At 41.2% G+C, this 25,466-nt stretch overlaps 1 protein-coding gene across 2 annotated transcripts in view; it reads right to left on the bottom strand.

The window, feature by feature from the left end:
• Positions 1-2,582: 2,582 nt before the first annotated feature.
• Positions 2,583-25,466, bottom strand: part of lrrtm4l1 (leucine rich repeat transmembrane neuronal 4 like 1) — a 54,594-nt gene continuing 31,710 nt past the window's right edge. For both annotated transcript variants that reach the window (XR_007138741.1, XM_047804449.1), the window contains exon 3: positions 2,583-3,327. Coding sequence is in view for 1 of the 2 variants with exons in the window: in XM_047804449.1 (XP_047660405.1) it covers positions 3,262-3,327 (66 nt within the window). In the remaining variant the exon portion in view is untranslated. The remainder of the gene's footprint in view (positions 3,328-25,466) is intronic.

Raw genomic sequence — 25,466 nt, 5'->3', positions numbered from 1 at the left:
GTTTATACAGATTACACGGAGCCGCACGTACACGTCGGATTCGCCGCGTTTGGGTGTTGATGTAGGTTCACAAAGCCATGAGCATTAACAGTAAAGCGACATCCGCCGTTGTTGTTGTGTTTGTGTTTGTCGCTGCTGCGCTAATGTCGCTGGGACATGTGACACGTATACAGTGACGTCACACTCGGCTCTGTGACGATCTCTAACCAATCTAAAGGCAAACCGGGTCTTAGAAGGTTCACCAGTAACTCTGAACCAGCACTAGCGCTAGCTCTGAACCAGCACCCGGTTCTTTTTGGTGGAAAAGGGGTATAAGGGTTCTTGTGGTCATAAACATGTTCTATTTGGAGGTGTAAAGGGTTCACAATAGGGTTCTGCTCTAGAAAGTGTTACTCTAGAAAGTTTAAAAATCTTTAATTTCTGAATTTCTGTGAGTCATTTGTCAGAATGCGTTTGAACGCCTTTGTCTTCGCTCTCTGATTAGCAAAGTGATTAGCAAAGTGACATCATGGGATATTCAAAAAATAAAAAAGCTGAATAGAAACAGTGCATTTCAAGACGACTCGAAGGGTTTCGTAAGTGTTTATTCTTCAGAGTGAAAGCACAGCGCTAGTAAAAAAAATAAAAATAAAAAATGAAGTGAAGTTAAATGATTGTGTGGATTTTAGAGCAATGAAAGAAACATGAACGGTGTAGAATCAAAAGGTTGTCGTTATTTATTCATGTCGGATGCAGAGATTTTACGTGACTGGACCAGTTTTCATCATTGTTTTCTTTTCTTTTTTTTCTTTTTTAAAACCACCACCAGTCCTTTGTGTGGAAAAAATAAAAGATCCATTTTACTCGTTTACTTTCACCCTCTTTTACCGATCTTCTCCTCTTTTCTGTAATTCGGTGGGTAACAATTCATTACGACTCATCGATACTCATTTCCATTTGGACCCGTGTATATTTCTCACCATCGATTCTGACAGCGATAGGTTGTCAGTGGCAAAAAAAAAGAAAAGAAAAAAAAAGAACATTGGAGTTCGTTTCAAAAAGGAATTACATTATTAAACGATCAGGAGTCGAGCGTGGAGAGAAATGATGAAGGACGTAAGAAGATCGAGTGAAGGGTAAAAAATGGCAGCGTAAGCAAACACACACACACACACACACACACACACACACACACACACACTCACACACACACACACACACATGCCTGAATTCATACAAGCAAGCGACAAGGTTCACACTCCACCGTCGTCAGTCGTCAACGCAGCGGTAAATAAATCTCTCGCTCTTCTTATTAACCTCGGATTCGATGTCATTTAGAATCGATTAATTCTTTATTTTCAAATTTGTTATTTCAGCTAATATCACAAATTCCTCAACACTACAATGAGGCACAAAATTTAATACTGTATATATATTTTTTTTACATGTTTCTTTCTTTAATTAAACAGACTAAGACTAAGACTAAGACTGAGTTAACTCTAAGTTCTGTATAGCAGGTGAGTCACGGGGCTCTAAAAAAGAAACAGAAAGTAAAATCCTGAATGGACGCTAATTAAAAGAGAGCCAGGGGTTAAAGGGGGTGGAGAAAAAGCTGTAGAGTGTAAACCTAAATAAAAAGAACTAAAAAAACTAAAGCGTAAAAAATTATATGGTTAGCATACAATATTATACATGTTATACGTTTTTAAGTAATAAATTACTTATTTAAATTTATTTATGTTTTATTATTTTCTTTACTACAATGTAAAAATCAGATCTATAGAAAAAAACCTAAATAATGTATTATATTATTTTTTTCCCCTACATTTTAACTTTATTGAATTTTTTTTAAATGTATTTTATTTTTTATTGTAATTCTGATATATATATATATATAAGTAAATATATAAATAAAATGATACTAAAAATGGCTAGTGCAGTTTTGGGGTCATGTGGGAAAAAAATAAATAATTAAAAAAAAAACCTTGGTGAAGAAATTTTGGAAAAAAAATATTTTTTCCGCCACACTGCATTTTTGCAATAGCAGATAATGTTTTTTTTTGATCAAATTAACACTTAACCAATGCAACAATATTTTATTTTTTGATTAAAAAAAACCACCAAAATACCAAAAATGGTTTAATGTTTTTCCTAATAATAATTTTGATATTAAAGTCAAATGATATTAAAGAATCATTGAAATGCGTTACGATAATAACCCAGTGAATGACCCTGATATTAATTTTATTTATATGTTAAAAACATAATTCATGAATTATTTATATATTAATTATTATTAAGAATTAATTCATTCATTACTATTCAATTTTGCCTTCGCTGTTATTTGCCGAAAATTTAAAACTGAAATCACAGCCGTTTTTCCTTAATATCTGAATTTGCATAAACAGTCGAATGAGAATAAATGATATTAATTATTATATAAACATGAAGTAAATGATGTTACTTTGTCGCTTGCTGGTGTGAACGCAGACTGGAACATTATACAGGGTTTAGAAGTCAAGAAACCAACAATAAAGTTCGTACAATGATGTTGACATCCGAATGTCATGCACACGTCTTTGTCCCTTGATTATGTACACACACACACACACACACACACACACACACACACACACACACACACACACACAGTCAGTGTGAAAGTGTCCGTGACCCTCCGTCTTCATGCTGAGGTTGTAAACAAGACCGCTGTGTGTTCAACCGACAACCGATCTCATACGAGGGTCATCACAAAGTCCTCACAAGATTGTTAAATAGCACGGAAAAAAGTCTGGAAAAAAAAGATGAATAAAATCCCTTCTTTTCTTTTCTTTTTTTTTTTTACTCTGACGGCAACGAAGATGAAGAAGAGTACCAGTGAAAATCCTCCATCCCGCTCGCTAGTTTACGGATCGTTTATTCCCGCCGGATAAAAAATGGACGAGAACAAAATGCACAAAAGGCACCGACGAAAACGTCCACGTCCGCGTCCGCGTCCACGCTGTCCTTCACGGGTCGGTTTCACGAAGCTCTAGTGGAGAAGCTCCTAAAAAAAATGGCAGGCGATTAAAAGATTTTTTTTTTTTTGTCATTGCAAAAATCTGTCTCGATCGTTATAATACAAAAGGATTCTGGGAAACGACGACTCGCTCGTTCGCCACTCCGATGCGCTCCTACGATCCGAACCAAAGGAAACGGGCGAAGTGTAAGGCGTTGTATGATGCCATGGAAAATCTTTACAGGAACCCTGTTACAGTCGATGAAGTAGGAATAGAAGTCCGTTTAGTGAATGGTGGGAACGTCTCCTATCCAGGCTCGAGGGAGCGGTCTGGGACACACGTATTCATTCTGGAAAGGAAAAAAAAAAAAAAGATGATTAGCACAAGACGAAGTTCCAGATGATTCCTCACTCCGACACACTTCTGCAGTGAAATGAATTCTGGTCAGGTTAATTACTGTGTCCAAGTGCAAGCATGCATGGTCGAGTTTGATTAAACAGGATGATGGGACGCGTGAAATGAACTCCCGAGGAGAAGAAGAAGAAGAAGAAGCGCTCTACAACGCCATGCTGGTCTGAGATCGCTTTTTAAGATAAAAATTAAAATGCAGGTGAACGAATGAAGCGTTTCGATCGGGACAGAGTGACCTTGCCATTGTGAGCACTTTATCTTAAATAGATTACATAAAAACTCTCCTGAATACCAATTCGCCTGCATTTCGGTTCTCCTTAATGTTTTTCAGACCCCACAGGCTCTAAAGCCTGGTTTACAAAAGCACCACCTTCTGTAGTGGACGTCGGATGTTCTAACCATCTGTTAGCTTCATCTCACCTTCCAAAACTTAACGGACAGAGTAAAAGGACACTTTTGTTACAAAGGGAACGTGTTGGATGTAACGGAGCTCGCGTGGTGCTGCAGTGGGGGAAGTCGTGGCCTAATGGTTAGAGAGTTTGACTCCTAACCCTACGGTTGTGGGTTCGAGTCTCGGGCCTGCAATACCACGACTGAGGTGCCCTTGAGCAAAGAACCAAACCCTCCCAACTGCTCCCCGGGCGCCGCAGCATAAATGGCTGCCCACTGCTCCAGGTGTGTGTTCACGGTGTGTGTGTGTTCACTGCTGTGTGTGTGTGTGTGTGTGTGTTCACTGCTGTGTGTGTGTGTTCACTGCTGTGTGTGTGTGTGTTCACTGCTGTGTGTGTGTGTGTTCACTGCTGTGTGTGTGTGTTCACTGCTGTGTGTGTGTGTGTTCACTGCTGTGTGTGTGTGTTCACTGCTGTGTGTGTGTGTGTTCACTGCTGTATGTGTGCACACTTTGTTCAATTCAATTCAAGTTTATTTGTATGGTGCTTTTTTACAATCGACTTCGTCTCAAAGCAGCTTTACAGAACGTAAACATAGAACAAAAGGTTAATATAAAGAATAATATAAAGATTAATATAATACAAAATTCTAGAGTAATATTAAATATATATATATATATATATAAATGTGTATGTATTTATCCCCAATGAACAAGTCTGAGGTGACTCAGGTGACTGTGGGGAGGAGAAACTCCCTTAGATGGTAAAGGAAGGAACCTTGAGAGGAACCACTGGGGGTGTGATTATATAACCTCATCCTCATCTGGGTGACACTGGGGGTGTGATTATATAACCTCATCCTCATCTGGGTGACACTGGGGGTGTGATTATATAACCTCATCCTCATCTGGGTGACACTGGGGGTGTGATTATATAACCTCATCCTCATCTGGGTGACACTGGGGGTGTGATTATATAACCTCATCCTCATCTGGGTGACACTGGGGGTGTGATTATATAACCTCATCCTCATCTGGGTGACACTGGGGGTGTGATTATATAACCTCATCCTCATCTGGGTGACACTGGGGGGTGTGATTATATATATACAGTCTGATAAATGTTGTAGTGATGTAAAAGATCACATGGAGTTCAGATCTCCTCTTTAGTATAGCAGAGTCCAACTGGAGCTGGTAGATCCTGCGATACTAAAGAGGAGATGTGAACTCCATCTGATCAACTGTGATGATTTTGGCTCATATTTAACAAAAAAACATCAATTCACTATCTCAAAAAATTAGAATACTTTATAAGATCAATGCAAAAAATATTTTTAGTGAGTTGTTGGTCTTCTGGAAAGTATGTTCATATACTGTACTGTATATGTACTCAATACTTGGTCGGGGCTGCGTTTGCTTTAAAGGTGCGGTCTCCGATTTTTGAGAAATGCTTCAGAAAACCGAGTCGGGCCGGATAATAAACAAAAAACAAAACTAACGTGTAGCCATTGAGCAGAAAGGGGCGTGTCTTGTCGATATGGGCGGAGAGAGTGTTTGGTGCGCATGTGTGACGTTAGCAGAAAGCGGTTTTAACATCGACATGGAGGATAAAAACAAAGAAAGAAAGAGAAGAAAGACTTACGATAAGGACAAGTAGTAGGACGTGTTAATATAGGATCAGCTTTCCAGCGCTGGAGAGAACTGAAGGAGCAGGAAGTCGGCCACATATTCACAGGTTGGAGTTTCCCGAGTCAATAACTCCTGAGCTAAACGCTGTTACTACACAAATGACACCTCTTTTCTATCGTAGTAATGTAGAGAGGCAGCTACAACCGCGTTTTGTGTAGTAACAGCGTTTAGCTCAGGAGTTATCGACTCGGGAAACTCCGACCTGTGAATATGTGGCCGACTTTACTTAAGACGCCGAGGCGCTTTTTTCCTTCTCGATAGGTGAGTAACGTTGGTTTTGCTTTGTTACACAGAACTAATATATGCCTTTGTCCTTTACATCATTATGCTTGTGTGGCATTTTTGCTTGTTTGTTTATCTACAATCGTATTGTTCTTCCCTTCAGCTATGATAAAGACACGTTTCTTTCTGTTAGTCGCCTGGGTTACGTATGTATGTGTGGGCGGAGCTATCGATACAGGGGTGGGACCCGTTTGGGTTAGGGGCGTGTTTGTTTTGGTGATTTTATATGTCAACATTGGTTTTCAAAAATCGGAGACCGCACCTTTAATTACTGCCTCAGTTCGGCATGGAGGTGATCAGTCTGTGGCACCGCTGAGGTGGTTTGGAAGCTCAGTGTTTCTTTGACAGTGGCTTTCAGCTGAATTTTTTGGTCTCTTGTTTCTTATTTTCCTCTTGACAATACGGTCTGGTGAGTTTGCTGGCCAGTCAATCACACCAACACCACGGTGTTTCCACGACATTCTAATGTATTGAGATGCACCTGTAGGTTTAATTTTAAGTTTGTGTTGCGGTATTTATTTATTTTTTGCTAGTTTTAATAGAATTTTTAACAAAACCTGATACCAAAAACTCAAATGAAAACTGAATTTAAAAAAAAGTTTATTTTTTTCACACATAGTTGTGCTCAAACATTTGCATACCCTGAAAGAAATTTTTAAACTTTGACATCCATTTGAAAAATATGATTAATAATGAATAAAAAAAATATTTTTTTCTTATTTTTTTAAGGATCGTGGTCATTAATTATCACATAGTAGTTTGACTGAAGTCACCTAAACAACTCAGATTACGTCCTTCAATGTAAACACACAGGTCGACACACAGAGCTTTAAACGGCTATTAAAGGGACGGTTCCACACCTGTGACTCATTGTAATTGTAATTAGTGTCCGTACATAAATAGACAGTGAGTTTCTCAGCTCATGAGGTGATGCACTGACTTGGCTCAATACTGCACCATGGGGAAGATGAAAGAACTGCCAATGGACCTGCGTAATAAGGTAGAGGATCTTTATAAAGCAGTAAAAGGATATAAAGAGATATCTCAACACTTGAAAATGCCAGTCAGTGCTGTTTAAACTGTGATAGAGAGGTGGAAAATTAGGGGTTCTGTTGATACTAAGCCACAGTCAGATAGACCAAGAAAGATTTCACCCACTACTGCCAGAAGAATTGTTCAAGAAGCAAAGAACAACCCAAAAACAACTTGGAGAATTATACAGGATGCTCTGGAAAAAAGTGATGGTGTTGTTTCAAGGAGTATAATAAGGATGTACCTGAACACAAATGACCCGTATGATCGAGTTGTCAGGAGAAAGTCGTTACTGCTCCCATGCCACAAAAAGACCCACCTTCGGTACATAAGAAACTGTGTTCATTCAAATGTTGCTGCACGAAATATTGTTTCCATCCATCCATCTTCTACCGCTTATCCGGGGCCGAGTCGCGGGGGCAGCAGACTAAGCAAGGATGCCCAGACTTCCCTCTCCCCAGACACTTCCTCCAGCTCTTCTGGGGGAATACCGAGGCGTTCCCAGGCCAGCCGAGAGACATAGTCCCTCCAGCGTGTCCTAGGTCTTCCCCTGGGCCTCCTCCCGGTTGGACATGCCCGAAACACTTCCCCAGGGAGGCGTCCAGGAGGCATTTGAAACAGATGCCCGAGCCACCTCAGCTGACTCCTCTCCATGTGTAGGAGCAGTGTCTCTACTCTGAGCTCCTCCCGAGTGACTGAGCTCTTCACCCTATCTCTAAGGGAGCGCCCAGCCACACTACAGAGGAAACTCATTTCGGCCGCCTGTATCCGGGATCTCGTCCTTTCGGTCATGACCCAAAGCTCATGACCATAGGTGAGGGTAGGAACGTAGATCGACTGGTAAATAGAGAGCTTCGCTCAGCTCTTTCTTCACCACAACAGAACGGTATATCGACCACATCACTGCAGAAGATACACCGATCCGCCTGTCGATCTCCCGCTCCATCCTTCCCTCACTCGTGAACAAGACCCCAAGATACTTAAACTCCTCCACTTGAGGCAGAAATAGTTTTTGAACATTCAGTACACACACAGTAAATACACCGGTCGGTCGGCGCTGTTTCTGTTACTGTTTATTGTCTCTTGTGTATTGTATTTTTTGTACTTTTGTGTATTGTCTTGTAATGTTTTGTCTACACTGTCTTTTGTCCTGCACTGTCTTGTCTGTCTTGTTTGTCTTCTCCTGCACTGTTTGCACCAGGTTGCACAGTTGCACTTTATGTGGCTAAGACGACTTACAAGTCCTTAGCCCTGTCTTTGTTTTATGTAGCACCCCGATCCTGGAGAAACGTCGTCTCATTTCGCTGTGTACTGGACTGCAACAGCTATATACCTGTATGGCTGAAATGACAATAAAAGCTTCTTGACTTGACTTGACTTGACTTGACTTGACCAGACAAAAACTAGACAAGACTCACAGCTTCTGGATCAGAGCCATGTGGAGTGATGAGACCAAAAACTGTGCTGTATAGTCACAATCATAAACACTATGTTTGGAGATTCGTCAACAAGACCTATGGTGAAAAGTACATCATCTCCACTGTAAAGAATGGTGGTGGATCTCTGATGGTTTGGGGCTGTGTGAGGTCCGGTGGCACAGGGACGGTATGAAGAATTGATAGCAAGATGAATGCAGCATGTTATAAGAAAATACTGGCAGACACTTTGTATTCTACAGCACGAAACTGAACATAGGACGATCTCGGATGTACTGACATGACAATGATCCAAAGCACGAGGCAAGGTTGACTCTCCAATGGCTACAGCAGAAAAAGGTGGAGGTTCTGGAGGCCATCACAGTCTCCTGACCTCAATATCATTAAGCCACTTTGGGGAGATCTCAAACATGCAGTTTGTACAAGAAATGTACAGGAACTGGAGGCATTTTGCCAGCTATACAATCTGAGGGGATTAAGGACCTCGTGTACAATTATTACAAAAGTCTGCATGACATCGATTATGCTAAAGGGGGCTGGGTTTTTTTTCTGTTTTGTTTGATGATTGCTCCATTCTGTTAGGCCGTACGCATTAATTTCAGTCCTATAAGACATTTTGCTTCTCAATCATGTTTTGGTCACACTTTATATACAGTACTGACCAAAAGTTTGGACACCCCTTCTCATTCAAAGAGTTTTCTTTATTGTCATGACTATGAAAATTGTAGATTCACACCGAAGGCATCAAAACTATGAATGAACACGTGTGGAATTATATACGTACATAACAAAAAAGTGTGAAACGACTGAAAATATGTCATATTCTAGGTTCTTCAAAGTAGCCAGCTTTTGCTCTGATTACTGCTTTGCACACTCTTGGCATTCTCTTGATGAGCTTCAAGAGGTCGTTACCTGAAATGGTCTTCCAACAGTCTTGAAGGAGTTCCCAGAGATGCTTAGCACTTCTTGGCCCTTTTGCCTTCACTCTGCGGTCCGCCAAGGGCGTCAGTTTGATTTTGACATTGATGGGGACATAAGTAAAATTGGTGGGGACATAAATAAAAGGTTTTTTGCCTCCATCCTCAGACAGCATCACATCACGCGTCTGTTTGTGTGTATTACGATTTGTAAGTATTTATAAACTAATAATGACATACAACAGTCGATTGTCTGTCTGATAGTCCAGTATTTAAGTGACTGTTATAGATATACACAAATTCATACACACTAATGTTTAAATTTGCAACTCATCCGGTTAATATGGGATTGTAATGTACTGTAAAAAAACACTGCCCCTGGATCGATGTGTGACACAACGTTCCCCGTATTTTGTGCATGAAACTGTTGCACAAATAATTCAGTGTTTAATATTATAAAAACAAAAAACAGCACAAACGAAACTTTTAGCGGCACAAATCAGCACAAACGAAGCACAAATGAATGAGACTATTTTGCTGACGTTTTGCGTTGGGTGGAGGGCCAACTTCACGCTGGTTTGTTTGTTTGAATACTTTCTTCCTCACATACCGGTAACCTGCATAATCACGTTGTATATTGCTTCATACGACGGAATATAGCCGCGGCCGACCTCAACACATTAGCGAGAAAGACAAAGCCAATCAAACAGCGACGTGGTTTAGAGGACTAAAAAAAAACGTCCCTACCCAAATCGACGCCCTTGGGTCCAGCTCACCCCAAACCGTCTCAAAAGTATTCAAACAATTGTCCATAAAAAAAGCCATGAATCAGGAACTCTTATTTTTGAAACATGAATCAGAGCGGAAATGTTTTAAAAATTTTTTTAAGCTAATTCACTAAATTATTCACTAAATAATTAGCTTCCCCTGTTGCTCGTTACTTTGCAAGCATCCTTTAGAATGAAATCTTTTTAATAAATGATGTGAAGTATTTTTATCCTCAAGTAGTCATTCGTTTAGATGAATTTGCCCTGTTAAGGTGTGTGATGACTTCGCAAATTAAACACACATGGGCTGTTTTACGTCTTATTTAAAGCATGAAAAGTACAAAAAAACGTCATAGCGTCATCAGGCATCGAGGCAGGATACACCCTGGACGGAGTGCCAACCCATCGCAGGGCACACACACACTCTCATTCACACACACACACACACTAGGGACAATTTTCCAGAGATGCCAATCAACCTACCATGCATGTCTTTGGCCCGGGGGAGGAAACCGGAGTACCCGGAGGAAACCCCCGAGGTACGGGGAGAACATGCAAACTCCACACACACAAGGTGGGGATGGGAATCGAACCCCCAACCCTGTGAGGTGAACATGCTAACCACTAAGCCACCGTGTCCCCCTCCTTAAAACCACCAGAGAAATTCAATTAATTAAATTCAGTTCAGTAATGTTGCCTGTATTGCGTTCTGAACCCTGTCACAAAGCAGCTTTACAGAAATAAACAAATTACAGATTTGACTTAAAAAAAAAAACAACAACAACAGAAGACCTAAAAAATATTGCTGTAAAAATTACATTTCAGCTTTATTTAGTGAAACGGGAAGTTCCTCTCCGATCCCACTGACGTACAGTTCTTCTCCACTTTTTGACCCATGAGAAGAAGAAAAAAAAAAACCCAGGCAGAATCCCTATTTTAATAGCCCCAGAGCTCAAATAGCTCAAAAAGAAAGTGTGGTGAAATCCGGTCCTTAATTACGGTGAAGCTCAGCTAAAATCTCCCAGAGGGAAAAAGACAATCTCAGCATTTCTCTACTCTCGGAAAATGTACAAGGAGTCTGAAAGGGAAGCTGGGTAACCTTCTCTGGAAGCTCTATCTATAATCATCTTTAAATGTAATATTCACGACATAATGCATAATGTATAGATATTTTTTTTGTACATTTCCTGAAGTAGCATAGTTAATAAAAGAGCATGCGTTTTTAAAAAAAATTTGTTGTATGTGTTGTACAGTAGCTAGAGAAGTGCATCGGAAACAAGTCTAAAAATAAACACTTTAAACTTTGCGCTGGAGCAAGCAGAATCGATCGGAATTCTGTTAGGAACGGGTGAAAGAGATCGGAATTCCATCAGAAGATAGGACTGGGTGTGATGTAATTGTTTGCAAGTCCTTTTGGTGTGGGTGGGAATGGTCAGGGTTGGGTCAGAATTCCATCAGGTGTTGGTACTGCAGGATTGGTCAAAATTCCTTCTTAGACTGAGTGGGATTGGCTAGAATTCCATCAGGACTGAATGTGATTGGTCAGAGTTGTTTTAGATGTAGGTGGAATTTGTCAGAATTCCTTTGGATGAAGTGGGCTTGGTCAGAATTGAGTCAGGGCTGGGTGAGATTGGTCAGAAATACTTCAGGTGTTGGGGGATTGGTCAGAATTCCTTCTGGAGTGAGTGGGATTAATCAGAGTTGCTTCAGATATGGATGGAATTTGGCAGAATTCATTTGGAAGAATTGGCATTGGGTGGGCACGGTGGCTTAGTGGTTAGCACGTTCGCCTCACACCTCCAACGGGTTCAATTCCCGCCTCCACCTTGTGTGTGTGGAGTTTGCATGCTCTCCCCGTGCCTCGGGGGTTTCCTCCGGGTACTCCGGTTTCCTCCCCCGGTCCAAAGACATGCATGGTAGGTTGATTGGCATCTCTGGAAAAAATGTCCGTAGTGTGTGAGTGTGTGAGTGAATGAGAGTGTGTGTGTTCCCTGTGATGGGTTGGCACTCTGTCCAGGGTGTATCCTGCCTCGATGCCCGATGACGCCTGAGATAGGCACAGGCTCCCCGTGACCCGAGGTAGTTCGGATAAGCGGTAGAAGATGAACGAATGAACTGGAATCGGTCAGAATTCCATCAGGACTGGGTGGAATTGGTCAGAAAGATTTCAGGTGTTAAGAGGAGTCGTCGGAATTCAGAATCCCCTGTTGATTGAGTCGGATTGGTCAGAATTCCAACAGGACTGGAATTCCAACCAAAAATCGTTCAGGTGTTTGTGAGATTTGTTAGATTTCCTTCAGGTTTCCTTTGGTCAGAATGGACTAGTTTTAGTCATTTACGGTGTTAAAGCAAAACATGTTTCAGGACCTTCCAACGTTATGCCGATTCATTAGAACATTTTTTTTAAATATTCATATATATTTACAGCATTTAGCAGACATTCTTATCCAGAGTGACTTACATTTTATTTTTAATTTCAGTTTATACACTTGAGCAATTGAGGGTTAAGGGCCTTGCTCAGGGGCCCTGCAGTGGCAACTTGGTTAACTTGGGATTCAAACCAACGACCTTCCGATCAGTAATCGAACGCCTTAACCACTGAGCTACCACATCCCATTTTTAAACATTTCGATTTTAACACATTTCCGTTAGCATCCATATGCAGGCTAACACGTGTCATTTTAAATGGCAGTGTTTCTTTAGGCTACAATTCTGACAACAAAAATAAACGAGTCGATCCAATAAATGTTCAAAATACACATCTTTGTATCGTATTTAAGTAAGACTATTTAAGGACATTCTTTTTATCAGTGGTGTGTAATGTCTATAGCAATATCTGGCTCTTTAAAGGTGAGCTCTTTGCTGTTATAATGCATATACTGTAGTAAACAAGAAATATGACCCGGATACCATTTTCATAATTACTAATTATATTTATAATGTGTAAAATGATTAGAACATATTTATATATATATATATATACAAGACATTGTGTATTTTCACAAGATTCATGGTGTAGAAAAGGCCACAGATGCAACAAGCTTGGGTCTGTTTGTAAACAGGAAGCATGAGTGTGATGCTAGAGTTTCAGATCGCTGACGCTGGCGAACAAATGAACACTCACGAACGCTCGTCACTCTCTGGCCTTCAGATAAGCTTCGGAATTTTACTGCACTCCAAGTTTATGACCAGGTGTTTGCATGTGATATGGACCTGCTGAGAAGGACATAAAAAATCTGGTAGCTGCCAGTTCACAGTGTGGTGAGAATCAGAAAAAAGAATTAAAAACCATGAACAGAGTTTTAGGTTGATGGTTTCCTCCGTCTGTAGCCTAGTGAACCAGTGTTAATGTATTCATCCATACAGACTTAAAAACGCTGTCGTGCGTCGCTCTGGATAAGGCGGATACCGTAAACGTGAAAGTAAAATCAGAGGTATGCGTTTGGACTGGGGTAACTTCTACTCTGACGAAACAAAAAAGCCACGTTCGTGAACGAGTGTACTGGATGTGCTGGATTAGTGCATTCATTCATTCATTCATTCATTCATTCATTCATTCATTCATTCATTCATCTTAATCTTGTAATCTTGCACCCTTTCACTCTGCACATTCCTCCTCAATGCCATAGCCTTAGAATCATTTATGTAATAATGTAATTCTTAATGATGTCCACACACTGTTAACTGTACTCCTGTATGTCCACACGTCTCTGCACTGTTATAGCCTTTATATGTGTTAACTGTACTCCTGTATGTCCACACGTCTCTGCACTGTTATAGCCTTTATATGTGTTAACTGTACTCCTGTATGTCCACACGTCTCTGCACTGTTATAGCCTTTATATGTGTTAACTGTACTCCTGTATGTCCACACGTCTCTGCACTGTTATAGCCTTTATATGTGTTAACTGTACTCCTGTATGTCCACACGTCTCTGCACTGTTATAGCCTTTATATGTGTTAACTGTACTCCTGTATGTCCACACGTCTCTGCACTGTTATAGCCTTTATATGTGTTAACTGTACTCCTGTATGTCCAGACGTCTCTGCACTGTTATAGCCTTTATATGTGTTAACTGTACTCCTGTATGTCCACACGTCTCTGCACTGTTATAGCCTTTATATGTGTTAACTGTACTCCTGTATGTCCACACGTCTCTGCACTGTTATAGCCTTTATATGTGTTAACTGTACTCCTGTATGTCCACACGTCTCTGCACTGTTATAGCCTTTATATGTGTTAACTGTACTCCTGTATGTCCACACGTCTCTGCACTGTTATAGCCTTTATATGTGTTAACTGTACTCCTGTATGTCCACACGTCTCTGCACTGTTATAGCCTTTATATGTATTAACTGTACTCCTGTATGTCCACACGTCTCTGCACTGTTATAGCCTTTATATGTGTTAACTGTACTCCTGTATGTCCACACGTCTCTGCACTGTTATAGCCTTTATATGTGTTAACTGTACTCCTGTATGTCCACACGTCTCTGCACTGTTATAGCCTTTATATGTATTAACTGTACTCCTGTATGTCCACACGTCTCTGCACTGTTATAGCCTTTATATGTGTTAACTGTACTCCTGTATGTCCACACGTCTCTGCACTGTTATAGCCTTTATATGTGTTAACTGTACTCCTGTATGTCCACACGTCTCTGCACTGTTATAGCCTTTATATGTATTAACTGTATATGCTTTCATATATACCACTTGCTGTAAATATGCTAGATATTTACCTGTACAATGCAATGACAATAAAGTTCTATCTATCTATCTATCTATCTATCTATCTATCTATCTATCTATCTATCTATCTATCTATCTATCTATCTATCTATCTATCTATCTATCTATCTATCTATTTTCTGTAACTGTTTTATCCTGATTAATGATGCTGTACTCAAAATGACTAATCTGTTAAAAATGTGAGACATAGACAGTCAAGATCATCCAGAGCAACTAACCCTTTTAGCTCATGTTATACAACTGAGAGTGAAAGGTCTTGTTCAGGGGTAGCTTGGTGGACCTGGGATTCAAACTAATGACCTTCCGATCAGTAGTCCAAAATCTTAACCATTAGGCTACGACATCCCACCGAAACACTCACTCACTCACTCATCTTCTACCGCTTATCCGAACTACCTCGGGTCACAGGGAGCCTGTGCCTATCTCAGGCGTCATCGGGCATCGAGGCAGGATACACCCTGGACAGAGTGCCAACCCATCACAGGGCACACACACACTCTCATTCACTCACACAGTACGGACAATTTTACAGAGATGCCAATCAACCTACCATGCATGTCTTTGGACCGGGGGAGGAAACCGGAGTACCCGGAGGAAACCCCCGAGGCACGGGGAGAACATGCAAACTCCACACACACACAAGGTGGAGGTGGGAATCGAACTCCTAACCCTGGAGGTGTGAGGCGAACGTGCTAACCACAAATGCTTCATTAGTGGGTAACATTATTTAAAATTCCTTCAGCAGTTGTGGGAAACATCACTCTTTCTTTGGGAGTGAAAGAGATTGGTCAAACTTGCTGCTGGAACTGACAGGATTGTTCAGAATTCCACCAGGATTATGTTGGATTGGACAGACTTGTTCAGGGCGTGGTGGGATTGGGATTGGTGAGATCGGTGAGATTGGATTTGTGAATGATTCAGGCCTTATCATAGCACAGAGAGAGCACTGGTTAAAGTGGTAAATGACCTACTGCTTGTGAAGCTTTTGCCACCATGGATCATTTTATTCTCTTCAGTAGAGTAGAAAAGGTTGTGGGAGTTACAGGAACAGCCCTCTCCTGGTCCAGGTCTGATTTGACTGATCATTATCAGTTTGTAGATGTAAATGGTGATTGATCCACACATACTAAGGTAAAAGTTGGTGTTCTGCAAGATTCTGGTTTAGGCCCGCTAATTTTTCTTTACACGGTATTATCGTCGCCGTCGGGCGGAAACCTCGTATGTCCAAATTTTGTCAATTTCATATTATTTCATATATATCGATGCTGTCGGTCAGTCCCCACATGGGTCTGTTATTTTTTACAAGTTATTAACCGATCTAAAGTCTTGAAAATAGCTTGAGCGCAAATCTCTGAACTCCATCGGACACTTCAACTGTCCACCTCTTCCTCACTCCGCTTCTACACTCGATCGCGGCATATCCTCAAGATTAAGAGTCGCAACGAATCGACACGTCTTCTGAGGTAAATGTCTTCAAAACACTGGGCTCAAAGAAAAAAAAAAATCTTGACCCCCTGCTAGTTCCACTGCAACGCGGACTAAACCCTGTGCATTGCAGATAAGATACGGCGTTTTTTTTTATTTCCTGAAAAATAATGGTTTTGGAGATACGAGGATTCCGTCCGACAGCGACGATATGCTAACTCTGGGTAAAATGATCTGTAAACATGGTATTATATGGTCTTTTATTTAAAGCTCATGTATATAATACTTTAAGGAGAGCCTTCTTTCATCTTGGTGTTCCAGTAAAAACGTACTTTCTTGGTGTTCCAGTAAAAAACGTACTGTCTTGGTGTTCCAGTAAAAAACGTACTGTCTTGGTGTTCCAGTAAATGCATAAACAAGCTCCAGAATGCAGGAAAGTCCTTACTAGAACCAGAGGATACGACCGCATCATCCCTTTCTAATCCTGTATATCGGCTCCTAATAAAATTACTCATTTTGGTGAACTGGAATGTTTTTGAGGTTGTCCTTTCCCCCATTCTAATACATTCATTCAAGATTGTTGAAGGTGGAGTAGCTGGCTTCTTTATGTCTGGGATACAGTAAGTCTTCATGTCTGTGTTACCTTCAGGCTCTGCCTTTAAGTTTGTCATAGCTAGTTTTGCCCAAAGCCCTGTTTGCACTTTGCACACAATGTACTGTACATTGTCCTTAACCATGTCCTGATAATAAATGTATCTAATAATCTCTCTCCCGCCTCCACCTTGTGTGTGTGGAGTTTGCATGTTCTCCCCGTGCCTCGGGGGTTTCCTCCGGGTACTCCGGTTTCCTCCCCCGGTACAAAGACATGCATGGTAGGTTGATTGGCATCTCTGGAAAATTGTCCGTAGTGTGCGTGTGAGTGAATGAGAGTGTGTGTGTGCCCTGTGATGGGTTGGCACTCCGTCCAGGGTGTATCCTGCCTCGATGCCCGATGACGCCTGAGAGGCTCCCCGTGACCCGAGAAGTTCGGATAAGCGGTAGAAAATTAATGAATGAATGAATGATAATAATCTCTCTCTCTCTCTCTCTCTCTCTCTCTCTCTCTCTGTTGACCTACATAAGCTAATCCTGAAATTCCAGTGATTATGACCCATCGATCATGACCCCCCCCCCCCCCCCCCCCGATCCATCCTGATACTCTTCTTCTGGTTGGAGTGTCATCACTTGGAAACTGATTGCTGCTGAAGATGGACAGCCTGGAGTTACAGGAGATTACCATGGATGGTAAAACTTAGAAAGCAATTAAGATGTTGGTTGTTAAAATTCAACCGATCTGAGGTTTTGGGGTTGCCTACTGTACAATTGCTGCGGAATTGGATGAAAGGGCAAGAGATTGGTCCACCAGACATATGCAGGGTTGCTACAAGTACAGGCTGAACAATCATCAGATCATGATATCACAAATCCTCATGACATGCATTCCAGTGGTGTCCAATCTTCTCTGGAAAAGGACAGTGTGGATGCAGGTTTTCATTCCAACCAAGCAGAAGTCATATCTGAGCCTATCGACAGCCAAGATGATCCGATTAAACAGGTGATGAACCGGGGTGTCTCCTGCCTGAGCGGGATGAGAGCCTGCACCCACGCCGGCCCATTGCGGATAAGATTGGACAACCCTACCTTAGACTGTTATCTCTCTGATGTTGCTACTTTTCAATTTCTGGTCTGGTCTCCACCCGTTTTGTCATTTATCTGTCTCCTGATCGTATAATCGCTACTGTATGTCTTGTTCATTACCAAGTCTGGGTTGATGATGATGCTTGTTACTACAATATGGATTTGCCTTTTAGCCGCTGCCTGTTTTTGACCTAGGCTTCGGATCGTGATGATTATTATTTAACCTGCCTCTTAGTGCACGTTACAATAATGATGTGCTTTTTGGGAAACTGAAAATCTGCTGGAAATCGTCTCGATTCGAGTCGATGAGATCATGTTGAATCATACGCGTCCTACCGAGTGAATCACCACAAAGATGAGGTGGTGACAATAAGGACAGGGGAACAGTGAGATTCCCGGGCTACAGCGCTGACCTGAATAATTAGTGGACTCAGACTTCCTGTCAGCTTGCAATTATGGCCACACACAGAGAAGACATGCAATGATAATATTTAAAAAAAAAATAATAACTAAAAAGACACTCACAAAACGAGCTCTGGCCCTTATGAGAAACCCGAGACAGGCAGTAATTAGAACATAACTGTGAGGTTTAATTGCCTGGAGATAAACATGGAGCAATTAGTTTGCACCGTGTCAAGCATGTACAAAAGCCAGAGCAAGACATGTGTCAGGCTAAAGTCGTCCCTGCAGCGTGTCTCCTGTCCAGGGCGCCAATTATCTCATTGTGTCTTGGGTATGACAGGCTCCTGGCTGCTGAGCGGCCTCTCCTCCCCGTCTCGGCGCAGGTGGAGGAAGTGATGTTTGGAAATATCCCTGAGCGTTTAATGAGGTTTTATGTCAGCGCTTCGGATTTAAATGGTGCATGTTGCACGATATAAGAACTGTGACTGACAAGACGGGAGACTGACCTTGGAGCTGTGTTTCGAAAGACAGAGAGTGAGAGGGTGGTAGAGAGAGAGAGAGAGAGAGAGAGAGAGAGAGAGAGAGAGAGGGAGAGAGAGACAGATGACAAATAAACCCAGGCAGGAAGATGGAAGAAGAGAGCGTGGGTGAGAAAGCGATAGAGCGAGAGCTTTGTGTTAGCAGGAGTGCTCTCTGACTCACTGTGTATAACAAATGACACTAAGTCACTCATTCTGTTTCTCTCTCTCTCTCTCTCTCTCTCTCTCTCTCTCTCTCTCCATCTATCAATTCAATTCAATTAGCTTTATTGCCTTGACCTGTACAGCAGTTACGGCATGTCATTTTCTCTGCTCTATCTATCTATCTATCTATCTATCTATCTATCTATCTATCTATCTATCTATCTATCTATCTATCTATCTATCTGTCGATCTATCTATCTATCTATCTATCTATCTATCTATCTATCTATCTATCTATCTATCTATCTATCTATCTGTTACCATTTCCATATTAACAGTTCTATCTATCTATCTATCTATCTATCTATCTATCTATCTATCTATCTATCTATCTATCTATCTATCTATCTATCTATCTATCTATCTATAATTCCATCGAAGCATGGTATCTATCTATCTATCTATCTATCTATCTATCTATCTATCTATCTATCTATCTATCTATCTATCTATCTATCTATCTATCTATCTATCTATCTATCTATCTATCCCAGTCATATCCATCCATCCATGTTTTCTTTGCTGCTTTCTGTATATGAACAAACCCTTCGATAAAATGACTATAACTTTACAAACATAATCCGTAATAAAAGCATACGGTCAACATCAGAATTATTGGCACCTTTAATTACAGGTTGTACAGGAAGTGAAACCTATTAACAGTGTGTGTATCGAACCACAACACTACACAACACACTGGTTACAAATCTATCGTCTCTCTTACATTTTTTGGCATTTGCCCTGATCCAGATCGCCTTACATTTTTATATCATTTTATACAACATAAGGTTGAGGGCCTTGAGTGGCAGCTTGGTAGGTCTGGGATTCAAACTCACAACCCTAAAATCACAAACCCACAACCACTAATCTACCACATCTCACAAACTCTCCGAAATAAGCGTGATGATTAGTTTATAGAAATCTTGCAACACGCAAACACCAACTTTTATTTCACTAACAAAACCTTACTGGGGGGCATGATGGCTTAGTGGTTAGCACGTTCGCCTCACACCTCCAGGGTCGGGGGTTCGATTCCCGCCTCCGCCTTGTGTGTGGAGTTTGCATGTTCTCCCCGTGCCTCGGGGGTTTCCTCCGAGTACTCCGGTTTCCTCCCCCGGTCCAAAGACATGACATCTCTGGAAAATTGTCCGTAGTGTGTGAGTGTGTGAGTGAATGAGAGTGTGTGTGTGTTCTGTGATGGGTTGGCACTCCGTCCAGGGTGTATCCTGCCTCGATGCCCGATGCCCTCGAGGCACAGGCTCCCCGTGACCCGAGAAGTTTGGATAAGTGGTAGAGAATGAATGAATGAACCTTACTATTTGCTATGTTCAGGGTAACACTCTATCATCTCTCAGAAAGGTGTGTTGGTGTTCCCCGTCTGATACGATGACGACGCGAATGGACACAATGTTGTAAATCACCCCCCCCCCCCCAAAAAAAAAAAAAAAAAAAAACAAGAACCATTTTCCTTAAATCTCTATGGGATTGTGAACTGATCCTACACCTCATGAGTAAGTCTGGACTAAAAGAAACTTGGGAGGAGATTCAGAAGAAGAAGAAGAAGAAGAGGAGGAAGAAGAAGAAGTCTTCTTTCCCTTGTGAGAGAAAAAAACGAGAAAAAGATGAATTTTCTTTCAGCAGCCCAAGTCAGCAGACTGCAACCATTCGAGTGCCTACAGGCTAAGAAATGCAGGCTTCAGGCTTCATCTCCATCCTCTCCTGAGCTCCAGGCTTCAATAATTCAATCGTTAGCAGAGGGAATGCGAGCTGAGGTGAGGATCTGGTGTTCCTGCTAGCTGAGTGAGACGGTCACGAGCACGAAGTAACGTCAGCTTTTAAGACTTTTACCTGTTGAGAAACTCTGCGTCGTTATTAATCAGAAACCGAATCAGGATTTAAATGAAATAACGGCTTTATGTTTAGACGTCGGTTCTAATTATTCATCGTTTCCATGGTAACAACTCACAACTTAATCATTTAGCCTTTAGGGAAGGAGTCTCCAGTTTCGCTGCTGAAACAGTCAGAGGTAAAGCTACGATTTTGTACTCGCGATTCATTAATTATCTTCCTAACATAGGGGGCTTTATTATGAACTTTTTTAGCATCTGAAAGAAGAAACGTTTGATGATTATTACAAACCTTGAACGCTTTCAGAAGGTTCGTTCGTGCCTTTGCTCAGTCCACCTGAATCGACAAGGGTTCAAATAAATCACACAATAAATTAAAACCCTCATTTCTGCAGTTCTTCTCTATAAAGATCCCGGGAGTTCTGTATCTGTGTCAGACATTAGCACAATGAGCTGTAAGCCTCAGGAGATCGTTATCTCTCCAGCTGAGTTGAGTACGCTGAAAACGGCGCTCTTTTGTGTCCTGGCTGTCAATCAACACGCCTGCTTGCGGATATTTACGCCTGTAATTGATAGTCGAGTTAGATGGGCTTTGTATCTTCATAAACTGTTCCCTTTGTAGCTTCATAAACTGTTCCCTTTGTATCTTCATAAACTGTTCCCTTTGTAGCTTCATAAACTGTTCCCTTTGTAGCTTCATAAACTGTTCCCTTTGTAGCTTTATAAACTGTTCCCTTTGTAGCTTCATAAAGCTTCATAAACTGTTCCCTTTGTAGCTTCATAAACTGTTCCCTTTGTAGCTTCATAAACTGTTCCCTTTGTAGCTTCATAAACTGTTCCCTTTGTGGCTTCATAAACTGTTCCCTTTGTAGCTTCATAAAGCTTCATAAACTGTTCCCTTTGTAGCTTCATAAACTGTTCCCTTTGTGGCTTCATAAACTGTTCCCTTTGTGGCTTCATAAACTGTTCCCTTTGTAGCTTCATAAAGCTTCATAAACTGTTCCCTTTGTAGCTTTATATACTGTTCCCTTTGTGGCTTCATAAACTGTTCCCTTTGTAGCTTCATAAACTGTTCCCTTTGTATCTTCATAAAGCTTCATAAACTGTTCCCTTTGTAGCTTCATAAACTGTTCCCTTCCAGTTCACTGTCTCAGATCTGATGATTTTACTCTAAATCTGGAGTTTTTGTTGTTTTCACGTTGATGACCGAACGTCTTCCTCACGTCTCACTCCACACTGGTGTTAATATGAAGCTCATATGAAAGGAGACACTCAGGAATTTGTAGAGTTTCATCACTATTTCTGTTTTTCTCTACAATACTAGAGGTGATATATTCATATAAAAGATCCACACAAACGTTTGTATCTTCAGAGTAAATGTTGATATCTATCTATCTATCTATCTATCTATCTATCTATCTATCTATCTATCTATCTATCTATCTATCTATCTATCTATCTATCTATCTATCTATCTATAATTCCGTTGAAGCATGGTATCTATCTATCTATCTATCTATCTATCTATCTATCTATCTATCTATCTATCTATCTATCTATCTATCTATCTATCTATCTATCTATCTATCTATCTATTAAACCTTCATTTAATTACAGAATTACAGAAAGGATAAAGAAAAGCCTGGATAAAAAGTAGTAAAAAATTAAAATACAATTTTTCTGTTTTTCTAAAAAAGCTCTCAGCTTTTGAGTTGTCACTATGGAAACAATAATATTAGAATGAGCGCATAAACACGGAAATGTTACCGTCCGACGCCGAGAACAACGCGGTGTCCCACAGGGTCCGGTTCTAGGCCCGTTATTGTTCTGTTCTAAACTCTAAATAAGAAGATTCATTGTTTTTGTATTTCGAGAAACCTCCGATGCTTTCTTCCGCTGATTATTCCGAGGTCTTAAATCCAGATCTCTCATCACTCCACGATGCTCGTCTGATCAGAAAACGGACACGGAAAAAAAACAAAAAAACGCTCTAAAGCTCTGAGGTGGACTGAAACTGAAATGTGTTGTTTGCCAGGTCTCACTTTTTTTTTTCCTTTTGCTTCTTTTTCTCTTTTTCTCTCTCATCACAGCAGATGATCAGATTCCAACCGTGTCAAATCTCTCTTTTCAAATCTGTCTTTGTTTTTTGTATAAACCCTTCAGGGAATACATCAGGAATACTCACAGCGTTGTGAAGGGGAAGTGGCAGCTGCGGCTATTAATACACAACTCAATCAGACTGCTTGTGCAGGAGACAGTGGGAAGGAAATCACACGGAGAGGACGGGTTATTAAACCGCACTCACTCACTGCTCGTGTGTGTGTATGTGTGTGTGTGTGTGTGTGTGTGTGTGTGTGTGTGTGTGTGTGTGTGTGTGTGTGTGCATATAACGGTCCATTTAGGGCCTGAATTTTCTCCAGCACTCATGATATGTTGCTTGATTACAGCAAGGAAAAGTAACCACACTCTGATTTTCTCTAAGTGTCATGGCGTTTCTCAGGTACAAGCTACAGAAACAGAACTTTTTGTTCATTTTTTTTTTTTTTTTTTTTACTTCTCCCTGTTTAAAAATCCATCCGGATGAAAAAATTATCAAAAAAAAATTACTTGCATGTAAAAGAGTTATCTCGATTAAAACACACAGCTAAGAAAGAAAAAGAGAGAGAGAGAGAGAGTGATAGAGAGAGAGCAAGAGAGAGAGCGAGAGAGAGAGAGAGAGTGAGAGAGAGAGAGAGAGTGATAGAGAGAGAATGATAGAGAGAAAGAGAGATAGAGAGAGAGAGAGTGATAGAGAGAGAATGATAGAGAGAAAGAGAGATAGAGAGAGAGTGATAGAGAAAGTAAGAGAGAGAGAGTGATAGAGAGAGACAGAGAGAGAGCGAGTGAGAGAGAGTGTGTATGAGAGAGAGACAGAGTGAGAGTGAATGAGAGAGAGAGATAGAGTGAGAGAGTGAAAGAGAGAGAGAGAGAGTAAAGAGAGAGAGACAGAGAGAGTGAGAGAGTGAAGCGGGAGAGAGAGAGAGAGAGAGAGACAGAGAGAGAGCGAGTGTGAGAGAAAGTGTGTGTGAGAGAGAGAGACAGAGTGAGAGAGAGAGAGAGAGAGAGAGAGAGAGCGAGTGAGCATGAATAGAGCGGAGCAGAACGTTCCTCATGAGCGGCTCGGAGAAACGCTGAGCGTTTAAGATGTGAACGATTACATTCATCTGAACACGAGGAAAATATGTGTCGAGGGAATGAAAGAGGAAACGCTCGACATCTCCTGCAGGACTAAGTTTTACCTCAAGAAAAAATCTCCTTGTTTTGTGTGGAATAAAACATTTTCTGTTGTGATGTAACAGGAAAATAATTCACATCGGAACGCTGGGATCGATTTAAGGAGTTACTGATACCACACAGGATGTGTTTTTATTTCTCTATCCTGTTTTTTAACCATTTATAGCTACGCTATGTTTAACGCTAAATGCATGTGTGTGTATGTTTATTCATTCATTCATTCATTCATTTTCTACCACTTATCCGAACTTCTCGGATGACGGGGAGCCCGTGCCTATCTCAGGCGTCATTGGGCATCGAGGCAGGATACACCCTGGACGGCGTGCCAACACATCACAGGGCACACACACACTCTCATTCACTCACACACACACACACACACACACTACGGACAATTTTCCAGAGATGCCAATCAACCTACCATGTATGTCTTTGGACCGGTGGAGGAAACCGGAGTACCTGGAGGAAACCCCCGAGGCACAGGGAGAACATGCAAACTCCCCCCACACAAGGGAGGAGGTGGGAATCGAACCCCCAACCCTGGAGGTGTGAGGCGAACGTGCTAACCGCTAAGCCACCGTGTCCCCCTGTGTATGTTTAATTCTATAAAAATATATACAGAACCTATAAACTACTTACTATTGAAAATGTAATAAAAATGTATTGCTTCTGATTCTGGAGACTTCCTCGAGAATAATAAATGTCATTTATAGAAGAAGATCATGTGACATTGTAAAAGATCAACTTTCCTGTCACAAAATTGTAAAATACGGAAAGCAAACAGGAAGCACTTCCTGCTGCTCCCATCTTCTTGAACCTCCGTGAACATGTGACTAAAATAAGCTGAACCTCGGTGTGTAATTGTATAACAGATTTAAATAAAATAAAAAAAAACATTCAGGGTTAAATAAACCGGTTTAAATCTGACACAAAGATTCTCGATAGGTACAGTTTCTGTTTTTCTACTCACACAATCCATTTCCTTCCCTTCGTCTAAACGGGTTCCTCTGAAGGAGCCGGTCGAATGCCTCTTTTCCACCGGACAGAACCGGGTGCTGGTTCAGAGCTAGCGCTAGTTCTGGTTCAAAGTCGGTTCCACTGGCGAACCTTCTAAGAACCGGTTTGCCTTTCCACCGGCTAGAGAGCATCATAGCGCCGAGTGTGACGTCACTGTATACGTGTCACGTGTCCCAGCGACGTTAGCGCAGCAGCGGCAAACACAAACACAACAACAATGGCGGATGTCGCTTTACTGTTAATGCTCATGGCTTTGTGAACCTACATCGGCATCCAAACGCGGCGAATAAAACGTGTACGTGCGGCTCCGTGTAATCTGTATAAACGGAGGTTGTAATCGATAAAGTACATAACGTTATTTTATCATTAACACAGAAAAAAAATTAGCCTTAGCATGTAGCTACCTACTAGCATGTGTGCTGATAATGT

This window comes from Tachysurus fulvidraco, chromosome 20 (assembly GCF_022655615.1).
Source record: "Tachysurus fulvidraco isolate hzauxx_2018 chromosome 20, HZAU_PFXX_2.0, whole genome shotgun sequence".
Lineage (NCBI taxonomy): Eukaryota > Metazoa > Chordata > Actinopteri > Siluriformes > Bagridae > Tachysurus > Tachysurus fulvidraco.
This window is presented reverse-complemented; position numbering and strand designations above follow the sequence as displayed.